Source organism: Chelon labrosus (genome assembly GCF_963514085.1).
Source record: "Chelon labrosus genome assembly, chromosome: 4".
NCBI lineage: Eukaryota > Metazoa > Chordata > Actinopteri > Mugiliformes > Mugilidae > Chelon > Chelon labrosus.
In genome coordinates, this window is record NC_140340.1 from 15,704,540 (window position 1) to 15,718,406 (window position 13,867).

Sequence of the window (13,867 nt, forward strand, 5' to 3'; positions counted from 1 at the left end):
GAAATATCAAACATTCACTTACTGTGGCTCCTTCGCTGGCTAAAGCAGCTATTCTGCGAGGCATTCATTTAGCTGTGATGCTGGCAAGCTACCTAACAAGCCACAAAAGGAAAAAAATAAAAATAAAAAGTCTCCATTGAGAAATGGAGTTAGTGTACAGTAGCTCCTCCGCAAAGCTGACAGAGAAAGAAATGTTAGACTAGAAGATGTTTAATGAACATATAATATATATTATAAGGTAATATATTAAGTGACTTTTTAAGACTGTATTTAAAAACACAGAGGGGATACTTTTTTTAACGCTGTTGGTTGACCACGACTTGCAGCGTTACCTTTAATAACGCCAGGTCATCACTATGCAAACCACATCGACAAGATGGCCTCTGCTGTCTACTCATCTGTTTTTACCTTTCATAATGAGCACAGGAAATCAAAACCTTACGCAGCAAGTGCTCTCACTCTGCCTCGGGGGATAGGCTGCGCTGGCTGTATACAATCTCCACCATTAGATCAGCATACTGCTAACTCATACAGTACCCTCATCTATAAGGGGTGCTACTTACGTGCTCTTTGAGTCTTGAATACTTGCTTTTATACATGCACGGCTTTGTGGGTTTCACTGCACGGCAATGGCTCGGCATTACGGCCCATAAACACATCTGCAAAGGTGCGTTTACGGCGTCCACTGTGAAGCTGCTACACTCGTCGTGCTCCGTGTGAACGATCAGAAGCGCGAGGCAGAGCCAGCTTTGATTGGCTCAGGAGAGGATGTTCTCTCACTCACTTGTTAAATATAGTTAAATGATGCGTCGCAATCTGAATCTGCCCTTCAGTGTATTTGTGTCTCTGTGATCGCACGTGGGTGTTTTTGTGCCGCTGCTCGTGTCCGTGTGTGTGTTTCACAAAGAGTGTGCGTGTTGAGAAGAAAAGGGAGACGGAGTAAAGCGAGTAAAAGACTAAGTCTGTAAGAGAGACATAATGTGATATTTGTTCTAAATTGCCACACTGTGTCCCCCCCACCCCCCCAAACGGTCTCCATCATATCCTCATTAGCCGACTGAATGGTTCAAGTGAGCACCGTACGTAGCAGGCAGAATCTGTAGTCATTTCCAAATATAAATTCATGTTTTATCCTCTTATTTATGAGAAAGCGGTTTCCACATCTGCAGCAGCAGCTTTTTTTTTTTTTTTTATTGCAACAACAGACAGCACAGAGAAGACAAAATAGACTCAGGCAGCAGAAAAGAGAGAGAGAAAAGATTCGATCAATTAACACACAAAGAATAGGTTATCACTCTTGTGCAAATCACACGACGGCAACGACACGCGAGCGGCTGACCAGATGTTACAGAGGAGCGACGTCGATGTGAGAACAACGGAATATCTGGGAATCGCATGCGTGCTGTGAGGTGCGCACAGTTGAGAGCGAAGTGAGGAGAACCAAAGATAAAGGCAGAGAGTGAGATAAGGAATGGGGAGATTTAAAGTGAATCCTGGGTGGCTCTCTTGCTGTGGCTGTGGGCCCACGGTGTGAACCCCACTGAGCTGCACTGTCTCTCCCTGGCAGGGACCGCTTTTTTTTTGCTTTTTTTTTTGCGAATCATTAGCTTCCCAAGTGCTGAGAGCTTTTCCACCACTCCTTTAGGTTGTGATATACAGCTGAAACCCACATGGAGAAGTGCAGGGAGGTGGCGGCAGGCTTAGAAGCCACTACACTCTAATTATCAGCTGTGTAATGTATAGAAAGATGGCGTCGGGGGGAGTAGAGCACTGCACAGGAACCCTGGCTAGCAAACACAACAGCTTAGTGCCATTAGTGCCGCCGCATGAGCCAATGTTATCCAGTTATTATGTGTGGCACATCACCGTGGGGTGATGTGATTTAACACGGCAGCCGCCAATGTGCAGGCTTTGTGGCTTGGTGGAAATTTGTGAAAGTGACACAGGTAAACAAATAAAGAACTAAAATATGGGTGTACCGTTCTGTGTGAGCTATGCCATAAAACGTAATCAGCGTTGAACAAATTGAATTCGAATCTGGATATATATTCACTGTGAATGCGCCGCAGCGTTTGAGGTGTTTCTCTGCAAAGTGGAAACTGTGTGGAAACTATACAGTACTTAAAATCTTTCTCTTCCTCCCCCTCCAGAGCAGATACGGTGCTGCAGATCGAGGTGTGAGACTCTACAGTTCCCTGCCCATGCGCCCGAACCCTGACGGCAAGAGACTGCCCTCTACTGGGGTAAGACTCACCTCTCTCCCCCCTCACCCCCCTCACCCCTGCTCCCTCACCCGCTGGGGTGCAGATTCAGAAGAGGTTCTTCATGGCTTAAAGATTTTGTTTTGAAATTCTACGACAGAACAGTGCCCACTTATAGAAACACCTGAAAAACCTGCGCGGCTTCTGGACTCAAATCACGGCCGAGCAACAATTCTGAATTGAACTTTCTTCGAACTCATCATCCTCCTCAACCACCCCTTCCTCATCCTTTGATTCCACATTCAACTCTCCACCACTATCTCGGCATTCACCCCATACCTCCTGCCACGCTCTCTCTGGTAGGCCCGCTCAGTCCCCTATCCCCAAACCATCGTTGGCCACCGCAAAGTTCCCAATAAAGCACCCATCTGACTTAGTGGTTTGTGTGGTATCTCCCCGGTAGCTTCTCAAAGAAGCGTGTTGCTGCAGGTGACAGGCCAACCAACCGCCTCTTGCTCCACTCGTTCTATTCATATAGAACAAAGGATAAAACGCTGCTGCTCCAAACCTGTTTTAGATGATAAAAAAAGCAGGTTAAGCGAATCTTGATTAAGTATGAAAATTAAAATGTTTTGGCAATTTTTTCCTTTTTTTTTTTAACGTATCTTTTGTTGTGAAGCAGTTGCATGTGGACATCAAAGGCTCCCTTTTTTTTTAAAAATGTATTATATAAGTGTTCACGAGGACGCTTGGGAAAAGAAAAAGATTAAGTTTATTGAAGTTAAGTGATGCAGCACTTGCAGTACTTTGACTTTGACAAAGTGCCGGAACAGTCAGTCTACTTTGTTTGTGAAACCTTTCTTTCATTTTTTTTTTTTTTTTTTTTTTAAATAAAAAAAATCTTTTAGTGTTGTGAAAATCATAATTAGAATCTAGCTTGCCTTGCTTTTATGCATTTATGTAACAAAAGAGAGAGAATGAAAGAACAATAGAGCGAAAAGGGAGAATTTAATTTCATATGTCTCCCTTTTTCATGTTTCACTCCATGCAAGTGCTTTTTGAATTATCTCTTCACTGCTCCGGGGCTCAGTGAGAGGAAGAGTGGGTGAGGGAGGGAGGGAGGGAGGGAGGTGGGGAGAGAGACAGACAGACAAAGCGAAAGCTGTGTAATATTGTTGGTGCGCACCTTTTTTCTTTTTTTTTAATTACAACAGAGATTGTATTGATGTCTCAGGCCACATGTCCTAAATCATTTATCAAGGGGGGGGAGTGCTAACAAAGCATTTCTAAGAAACCCATCCTCTCCCAGGGCCTGGAATCATACGTTATCTAAAGTGAATATTGTTAATGCTTTTCAGTGGAGAGACCCACTTACAAATCATGGGAATGAGCTCCTTGTCAGGACTTGCGCGAGGTAGTAAAGATATATAACCACTTTCATCTGATCCTCTGTTGTGCAAATTAAACTCTGCATCTAAATCTCGGTGCAGAAGTTGTTTGTAAAATGAAGTTATGGACAAACATTAATGCAAGGAAAGAACATTTCCGAATTACCTGCTCGCTCTACAATTTAAAGATCGCATCTCATGCGCGGAGCGGAATTTGACAGACATTGCAAAAAGGAGACATTTCTCACCCCCTCTCTCACTCAGCCTTGGTTTTCTTGTCATTTCCTTTTGTCTGTTATTACCTGGGTGTAGCGTCAGTACAGTAGCAGACTGTAGCTACAGGCTGCATGGAGAGGAGGAGAATATAAACCACTTAACATGCAGGAGGAAACCAGACGTTTTTCCATTGCACTTATCAGGTGCTGCGGTGAGAGCAAGTGTCAAGGTGCAGTAGGTCCCTGCCCCCCCTTCTCACCCCCTGCTCCTCTCACCCATCCTCTCCTTCCTCCCCTCTTCCTTCCCCTGCACACCCCTTTTATTTTTCCCTGATCTCTATCTCTGTCTCCCCCCCACCCACCCCCACCCCACCACTCACTACCCTCGGTTCAGTTAAAAGTGGGCTTGGCACTTCCGCAGCCCCCCCCCCCCCCACCACCACCACCACCACTTCTTTCTCTCTGTCAAACTAACCTCCAACTCCTGCTCTTCACCTCTATGCTTCCTGTCAAGGTGCACTGCCCACCTCCCCCCCTCCCTGCAACCACTGGCTCTGCCCCCGCAACCTTTTCTTTTTCTTTCTTTCAACATCTATTACAGCCCTAAATGCCTGCAGTTCATTTATTTTTATTTTTTTTGAAATGCTCAGTGCAGAGGGCGTGACCCTCCGTGCTCTGCAGTGATCCCTGGGTGTACTCGAATAGAGGGGGTCTTTGTCGTATTAGTGGCTTTGAATGGACTCGCCTCTGTGAAACAGAGTTCGCGCTTTATTGCAGCAGTGCTCTTTGGCTCGTATACAGATTTTCCTAGACTTGCACACTGCATAATGTCCACTTATAAACGAGCATTTGCTAAAAGGACGAGCGATGAAATGTTTTAAATGATCCACCTCTTACCGACCAAATCACTGGATTTAGAGATATCTTCACAGGGGTTTTGACAACTGGGTTATGGTCCTTTTTCAAACTAATTGTGCTGTCTAACTGTGTTTCAAAGCGGGGAAGACCCTTCGCAATCAGTTGTTCACATTAAAAGTGTCACACATAGTTGTGTAACAAATGACGAGTCACATCGAGACAGAGAAGTTCACCTCCTCGCCCACCTTCGGCACAGCTGTCCAACGACAGCTCAAAGCGGGTGTCAGTGTCAGATTCTCAACTTTTGGAACATTGTAGAGAAACTCTCTCTATCTGACGTCAGGAAGGTGTTGGGGTGACGGCGTTCTACCATCCTGAGTGCAGGTCGGACTGAGCTGACGTGCTGCAGAGCCACAGCTTTAACCTCAGTATTCTGTTTCTACTATTTTTCCCCATAAACGTGCCCTGAAGGGTTGTTATTCTGTTTCAGTGTCTCTCACTGAAACATTGTGTGTCCTCAAGGTTAAAGAATGAAAGTAGAATGCATTTTCTGTATGAAACAAATCCCAAAACATTTGCTTCGTTTACATCCTTGCGTACTTGTTTGTAGGCCTCTTCAGGCGCATTTCTAAGAATCCGAGGCACATCACCACCACGTATAGATTAATGGAACAGTGCAAAACTATTGGCAGGAATGTGTATTGTGTAAGCGGCATGTACGTGTTAATGTTCATTCACAAGAACAGATGAGCTGCTAATAAGGGATATAACCCAGGATATGATATCTTTACACTGAATTCATAAAAATCACAACATTTGGGAATATTGTGGATGTGCACTGCAAGAAAGCTGTTTCTTCTGCACCATTTCATACAGTACTTCTCCTGCTTCGCTAAGGTTTAACTCAAAATTCTGCAGGTTTAAAACAGTGTTTGGCTGCACAACATGCGTTTGCAATGACTAACCCACATGAGGATCAGTGAGGTTTAGGAAGTAAATTCAACTTCAAGTACTGTTCTCACCTGTGATGGAACTCAAGTAATCTATACAGCGACACGAGGCGACGTTGAGTTTAACGTGTTGCTCAAAAAACTCTTAAATCTGATGTTGTGGAGGGATGTTTTAGCGCCGGTTGGATTAGCGTCTGCGTATATATCTTTGCAGGGAGCCCGACTGTTTGAGCTGCCGAGCTACCGTTGTAGTTGTTGTTATTGTTGTTGTTTTAGCTCCGCTGCCTTGACAGTGGTACATAGGGTGAAGGTTCAGAATCTGCTGTAACGCAGAGATGACAGGATCGTTTCAGGGCTGGCTTCTACATCTCCCTCTCTCTCTCTTTCTCTCTCTCTCTCTCTCTTTCTCTCTCTTGCTCCAGCTCTCTCCCCTGCTTTGTCTCTCTGTGTCTTTTTCTCTTTTTCCAAGCTGATTTGGAGCCTTGCATAGTCAATTATGTAGGGAGTGAGCGATGGAGTGGGGGCTCTGGCTTCCATATTTTGGTGTGATATTAATATTGCATGAGCGCTATTCTGTAGCGAATATCTAAGAGACTGCCTATTAAGGCAGCAGCAGGAGAAGAATGTGACAGACGCGCACGCAAAGCACGCATGCACACACACACACATGCACACACACACACACTGTACGTACACAGAAAGCCGGAGCAGGGGTGAATCAGTCGGGATCAGGCACAGGTTGTTATAATTAGTGTTTTCCTGATTTATTTTGGTTGGATAATAAGAGTGACTCATTTTTTCTGCTTAATATGTCATGTTTGTTTATCCTGACATGGCTCACATCACACCGTACAGTACGGCGGGTTTGATGTTTGCTTAGACTGAGTGATGCTTCACTGTAATTGTGCTAAGAATGGAATATTTTAACTAACCAACTGAATAAACAAACCAACGAATCAGAGGCACAAAACAAGTGTCTGCTGCAAATAAATAAATAAAAAAGTACAACAAGATAATTGTAATATTGTATATCGCAAGGCAGGAGCGATCTGACGGAAGGCTATTTATTTTCTGCTGCTGGGTGGGTATCAATGATGCATACAGTAAGTGTCAACAGTGACAGACTGAGAAGGTCCCCAGCGACGACAAGAGAGGCTCAGCCTCTGGAAACTCATTGCTTTTTGGGTGCTAAGTTTCGGTGATGCCACGTGTCTGTGATAGAAGCGAACGCAGATTGGAAAAAAAAAAAAGGGATCTGACTTTAAGGAGTCCCTGAAGTAAATATGATATGAAAACATAATACCAATTAGTGATAGAGGCTGAGCATTGGTAAAGCTGCACATCAGCATAGTGTATGGACTGTATGCGTGTATATACATGGTGGAAATATCACAATGTGGAAAATTATATCAAAATATGCAAAGGCTAATGCACTGAAAACATCTTTAAGTCATTACATTAGAGATGTATTAAGCTGAAGTGGGGTTGTATCTAATGATAAGTGATTATTGTTTTTTGAATGATAGTTCAAAATCTAAATATATTCACTTTACTACCATATAAAGAAGAGAAATCATTAAATCATCACATTATAGAAGATGGGACTACTAAATATATGGCAGTTTTGCTCACCATTACTACAACCTGCTTGAAGATATAAATATGGACTTAAGAATTGTTTAAATTGTCTCACGTGATGTTAGTCAACCGAAGAAATGATCAAAAGACTGAAGTCTTACCCACTTTTTAACTAATGGACTGCTTGCCAGGAAGAAAGATCACCTGCATGGTAGCGTTATTAGCCTAAATGAACTGCAAATAAGCATAAAAGCTATTTGCAGCATATTATATTAATTATACACTGTAAATATTATTTGAGCTACTTATACACCCTTTTACTGTATCTCAGTGTGTTGAATATGAAAGTTGACGGAGCATCGTAACACAGACAAGTTATAGATATTATCATGTCTGGATAATATGCCAGGTTGGTTCTCGACTTTTTAGCTCATCCAAAAAGAAGCCGCATCAGTGAGCTCTTTTTGAGTTTGCCTGGGTAAGACTTAGCTTGTTTACCTCAGTAAATGTTTAGTAAGTTAGACCTGGTATCGCCATCCGGTAGGGCAGGTTGAAGGCTGTGAATACTGAAGCCCATGGGTCAACGCTTTTGCTGATTTCTGAATGGATGAAAAATGTATTATAGTCCATGGAGACTACTAACAATGGCTTTGCTTTGCTACAGTAAAAATTCTATTATTTTTTGTGCCTGGAGGAGCTGGACTAGGTTTTAATTCACTGCCCATGTTTACAAGTTCAAGTGCTTCCAGGGAAGCACCAGTCGTTCCCATTTAAATGCCAAATCAGGTAGGCTGCAGGAAAGCTCTCGCATATCAAACACAATAATCAGCAGATAGTATTTATTTATTTTTTTTCTCACAGGACTTGGACCTGTAAACGCACTGAAGTGGCACTCCTTCACAACCTTTTCCTTTCTTGCGGCAGCATTGCCAAGCGCTGTCAAAAGCCCATAAAGCCTGGCCTGGAGTCGACAAAGCCAGTTAGTCCCGAGCCCAGAAGCATCATGCTGGGCTCAACGTCGAACAAGTGCCTGGTGACCTTACAGCACCAGCTGGGGTTTAAAAAAGTGTTTAAAAGGCCGATTCTCCACAGTAATATCATCGCCCGTGCCTCAAAGAGTCTGGATTAAGGCCCACTTTCCCTCGCTGAAATGTAACAAATGTGTGAAAAACATCACAGCCAAAGCCAATGTGGAGAGAACGATGTAGAGTGCTGGTGGTGGTGGTGGCGGGGGCAAGGAACAGATAGGAGAGGCAGAAAAGAAGGGAGGAAGAAAGTAAGCAAGGGAAACTCAACATCTTAACACTCGCCAATCCCCCTCCCTGCCAGATATATCAATGTAGTTGGCTTTCTCTGAAATTCAAATGGCAGGAGGGGGAAAAAAAAGCAGATGAAAAAAAAAAAAAAAGAAACCTCTGGCTTTTGGGGGGGGGGGGGGTACTGAGAAAAAGACCTGCCATCTATGTATTAGTGCTCTGTAAATATTACATGAGCTCCACATTCGCTCAGTTGTTTGGCATTACTTCCACTGGATGGGTATATTATTTTAGAAACCATGCCTTGTTTATGGAGAGGCATGACCTACTTCCACACACTCCTCTCTTTCTCTCTCTCTCTCTCTCTCTCTCTCTCTCTCTCTGGTATTTTTTTTTCTTTCTCTCCTTCCCTTTACCTCTCTTTTCCTCCCTCTCTCTTTCTCACTCTCTCTCTTATTCACTCACAATCTGCGAAATCTCAACTGGTTGTCCCTGCTGAACAATTACAAGGCAGAGAGACCCAAATGGAGATGTTTGTAGAAAACAACATGTGTATAATTAAGGTTTAATGAGCTCTTGTCAGGGTGGAATGTGCAATTAGATTGGTAATAGAAAATTCTGCCCGATTGCTAGTGGCAGAGGCTGGATGTGGAGTCAGCATGGCACGGAATGAAAGAACAGTGAATTATTTTGAGCCCTATTGACAGAAGCAGACAGTGCTGGATGCTGCATTTAGATTTAAATACATGGTAAGATCCCAAATACGAAACGAAGGATTTTTTTTCTTTCTTGGTGGTGAATATTGTGTGTTTTCAAATTACTGTATTTGTGCACACCAGGTTGGTTCCTTGGGAAAATAGTTCCTGAAGAGCTGAAGTTTCGGCTTCACTGCGGCAGAATGAAGCAAGACAGGCGATTGTGTACTGACTGGACAAAGTCGTAAATGTTACTCTGTAAAATATACAGAGTGAGCTTTTTTTTTTTTTTTTTAAATATGTCGGTGGTGCTTCACTTTTTAAGGTTTCAGTTTCAGAGAAAGCATAGCCTTTCAAAGTGTGAAGGCTGCACAATTTTTTCTCAGAATTTGCTTTTTTTAATAGAATACCCTGCGAAGACAAACTATAATACAGCTTCTAAATCTGTATATAAAAGATGGATACAACCACAAGCCACCCGTTGGTTTGTGACCATATTTTGATGAGAGGAGGAGCTGGGGTGGAGCGAGGGGTGGATTCGACTGAGAGCTGGACTGGATGACTCCTTGGATTAGATCTCTCAAACAAAGTTTTGCAGGCAGAGTATCTATTTCAGAGGTGTCAAACTTATGTTAATTGTGTAAATACTGTAAATGTTACAAAATATTTTATGAACAACCCGAAATTTATTCAGAAAAAAAAAAAAAAATCTGCACATTGCTGCCACCTGATGTTTAGTTCTGGAGTTTTAGTGATTTATTATGTCCGATACTCTTACTAAAACAGTGTGACCCCTAGTGGAAATAATAGGAATAGCAGCTACTTTTATTGAAAAATTGCAGCAAATGTCTTCTGTGTAATTTTTGCGCCTTGGAAATTCATCCCGCCGGCCAGGTTTTGGACCACAGGCTGAGAGAAATTGACAATTTTCAGAGATTTTTATTTTTTTATTATGCAGCACATCATCAGTATTGAGCTATTTGCCACTATTCACATTTTGTATTTATAATAAAATTTCGGAAAATACAGATAAATGCCTGTTACACAATATTTTGCCACAATCAAAGGTGATTGGGAAACGCGTTTGTCTTTATCATAATCATCCACTGATTGACTAACACATAATAGTTTCAGATGTGAAATGTTGTCTGCTCTGGTGGGGATAGTCTAACAGTTAGTAACCATAAAATATGTGCAAATGGCCACTTGCCAGTCACCTATCGCCGATGTTTAGAACCGGTGCTGGAAACAGTGTGCTATTGATGCAGTGGTGCTCGATGTTAAGGGTGTACACACGTATCCAAAATATCCATTCACCTTTAAGTGTTTCAGTTGCCTTTTTCTAATAGAGTCATACCTTAAGTCTACTTCTCTTTAACTTAACTGTACCTCAGTTGCCAGCCACAGATATTTCAAAAAGCCAGAGTTTTAAATTGTTGGGACAAAAAGAATATCATTTTTTTGGTTTTGGCAGCTTGATAAAATATCCATCTGCTTGTGGTGATGAGGTTAATGAGACTCACAAGTAGAACTAAAAAAACTACCTGCGCCGTGAATAGAACAATAGACTTCGCAAAGAAGTCTCAACTGGTCTGTTGATGAACATCATCAGCCCTCATTTTCTCTCAAATTACTGTCTAGCATTTCTTTTGAGGGCTGTGCTTTTTCTGGCCAAGAGACTCCCTATTTTAAGGAATAACTCCACCGGGCTCTGTGTCTTTTTAAATAAGGCAATTGTGAGTAAAAGCAGGTTTCTTGTTGCACTCTCTTTCTGCTCCCCTTCTTCTTTTCTGACAGCCTCTTTCTTGACTTGGTGAAATTGCGGCTTGTGGGTCTGGTGAAGATCCACACACAAAAAAATTGTGTTTGGCTCTTTCTGAATTACTTGACTAGTCCCTGAAAGAGAGGGCCCTTTGTTGGCTTCCTCTGGGACTGCCCTTGAAAGGCCCCTATTGTGTGGTAAGCACTATGATATAATGCAAGTGGATTTAATAGATTTAATGGAACAAGCAGACGTGGTTTCACAAGCCCTCGCGCGATGAGACGCAGCCCGTTTTAGGTGATCAAAACCACATCTTAAAGAAATGAAATAATATGTCAATGTCATGTTGCTCCAGAAGCATGATAAGCTTTGAGTGAATCATAAATAATCCTGATTGTTGAGTCCAAGAACAGATAAAAGCCAAAGCATCTGTCTCTACACAACTAAAAGTGTGCTTTGGGCTCCTCCTGTCAGATTGCTATAGTGCTTGATTATCCATATCTGTGTTTCACCTGAGTTGTGTTGGAAGTCAAGGTTAGGCAGAGTGGGGTGCGGTGGTGGGGTTGAATGTCAGCGATGTGTTAGCTTTGTTTTCATTGTGTTAACAGGAGCACAATGGTACAATTGTGTGGCCCTCTGAAACCCTACACCTACCCAGAGCTTTCGGGGGTCAGAGGTGGGGGAGATGTGTGTGCCTTCGGCCCGATGAACCGTGCATTTTGAAAAACCCAGAAACCCGAAGAGTAATCTTTCCAGCATATCGTCAGAGCCATTCTGCTTCACTGACTCGCGCACACGCCAGATCTGCTCATCCGGCGTTTCTTCTAAAACGCTATCATTTTCCAAATATAAATTATTCTTTTCTTTTCTCTTTCCCCGTCCCCTTGTTGCCGTGTAATCTGTTATACGTTATTTTAAGCTGCCGTTTGAGGAGTGGCCCGCCTCTCGAAGCCCCTCAGCGTGATGGACAAGACCATAAAGCCGAGCAATAAACCAGAGATGAATGTTATATCTTAACACTGATAGAGGCAATTAAGTCCATCATAAGCGAGAGAGGGAACGCTCTTCTCTGGGGACTCATTCACTTGCATGGTTTAACATGATCCCCAGCTAAATGCCTTATTTTATTTCTCATCTCAGCTCACGGCTTACAGTCGAGTGTGTTTTTTTTATTTTTTTTAACATACAATCTGGTCTTTCTGTCTGGTCTGCCCTTTTTCTGTCTGTCGTCATGTGTCTCCCTCTCCCTCTCCGTCTCTCTCTCTCTCTCACTCTCTGCCTCTCCTTTTTGCTCTCTCCTCCCCATTTCGTTGTATTTGTCATGGTAATGTAAAAAAATCTCAGCTGCTCCAATTCATTTCGTGCTCTTTCAGTCGAGAAAGAAGGGCAATTCTGTTTCTCCTCACTAGTTTCTGTGTGTTGAGGTTTAAAGGTAATGAAGACCATATTTCATCTGCATGGAGTTATATGACCGGGCGTGGCTGAGCAGGTCTGTTATGGGAAAATAAATATTATGGAGGGTCTAACTTTGTTATCTTTATCGCGCTGGGATCAATGTGTGTATTATTGGACAGGATACATTACACAAACACTTAGGTCAGTGTGCAATCTGCACGCATCCAGATCCTGGGCATGCACGGTCTAATTATATGTACAGTCTGCAAACATGCACGCTCATTAGTAACATATATAAAGATGAAATGCGCATGGAGCAGCAGAGATATCCACACACATACACAAATGCAATCTATATCTGATTATAGCGCACCATCCCCCACATTCTCCGTGCTTTGGTTACGTCTGTATGTGTGCATTCATGTGTGTGTGTGTGTGTGTGTGTGTGTGCCTGCCAGTGAGTCACTGAATGCTCTAATGACCACAGTCCTGACACAGGTATTTTGACTGCTGCCTCTTTCCATCGGCACATTGACTGACACGCGATTAGTTACGGTGGGGTGAAAAACTAGGGAGGCGCACGCTGCAACCATGAAAAGAGACTAAGAGGAGGGTTAGGTCCCCTTCACCACGTCTCTCCTGCTTCGTCGTTCTTTACATCTGAAACATCCCGGGCTGCAGTTACCGGTTCTGTGATTTGGTATTCAGTACGTACAGTAAAGCACAGCTGGGCTCACCGCGACCTTATGAGAAAACCCTCTCCTCTAGATCAATGCAGGTTAACAGCGCTGTAGCACAGAATGCAAACTAACCGTCATAGTGGGAATATTGAATTGGTACAAAACTGATCTGAAAAATAACCTTGCTTTATTGTGTCTTGACTAGATATAAGCAATCCACTTTACATAGATGTCTTACAGATTTTAGATTTCAATAAAAGAGTGCAGTGACATCCAATTAATACTCAGCATTGGCAGACATCTTTTGGTTCTGGAATTGGCACTACTGGTTTGGTTTACTTTACCATGATACAACATGTAATTAGCTGAGTTACTTAAAGCTGGGCTTGGCAGAAATGCAAAATGCAAAACAAACATTGCAGGTGCAACTCACAGGTCCACGCCCTCAGTTACTTCCTGTTTGTCTTAAGCCCCTCCCACCTGATGAACATGCGGTAATAAAGCAGCAACATCAGCATCATCTTCCTGCTTTCATTGCAAACTTCTGGGCTCATAAGGACACAGCCTTGAGCCTTTAGCTATTGTTAGCAGAAGGCTAAACTACTAGCAACATTCAGCGTGGTCTTTCATGGTCTGCTTTCACAATAAATCTCCTAGCACAACCCCACCAACCACTACAGTGCAACGCATTTAGATATCACAGGAAGATGTTAGCAACTTAATTGTCAGGGGAGGCACAGCAAACATTTCTTCAACTCTTAAACACTTAACCAATATTGACAAGCAGTATATTACGTTTACTGCCTTCCTTTTTTTGTGGTGGCAGCGTAGGCAGTTATTCCAGATGCTGGAGTAACAACATGATTGTCCACCACCGAATCGGACTTTC

General features: G+C 42.8%; 1 protein-coding gene across 2 annotated transcripts in view; it reads left to right on the forward strand.

Annotated features, from left to right (window-relative positions):
- Window positions 1–13,867, forward strand: part of tox2 (TOX high mobility group box family member 2) — an 89,890-nt gene that overhangs the window by 29,516 nt on the left and 46,507 nt on the right. For both annotated transcript variants that reach the window (XM_084543370.1, XM_084543371.1), the window contains exon 2: window positions 2,151–2,243. In XM_084543370.1, the coding sequence (XP_084399496.1) occupies window positions 2,151–2,243 (93 nt within the window). The remainder of the gene's footprint in view (window positions 1–2,150; window positions 2,244–13,867) is intronic.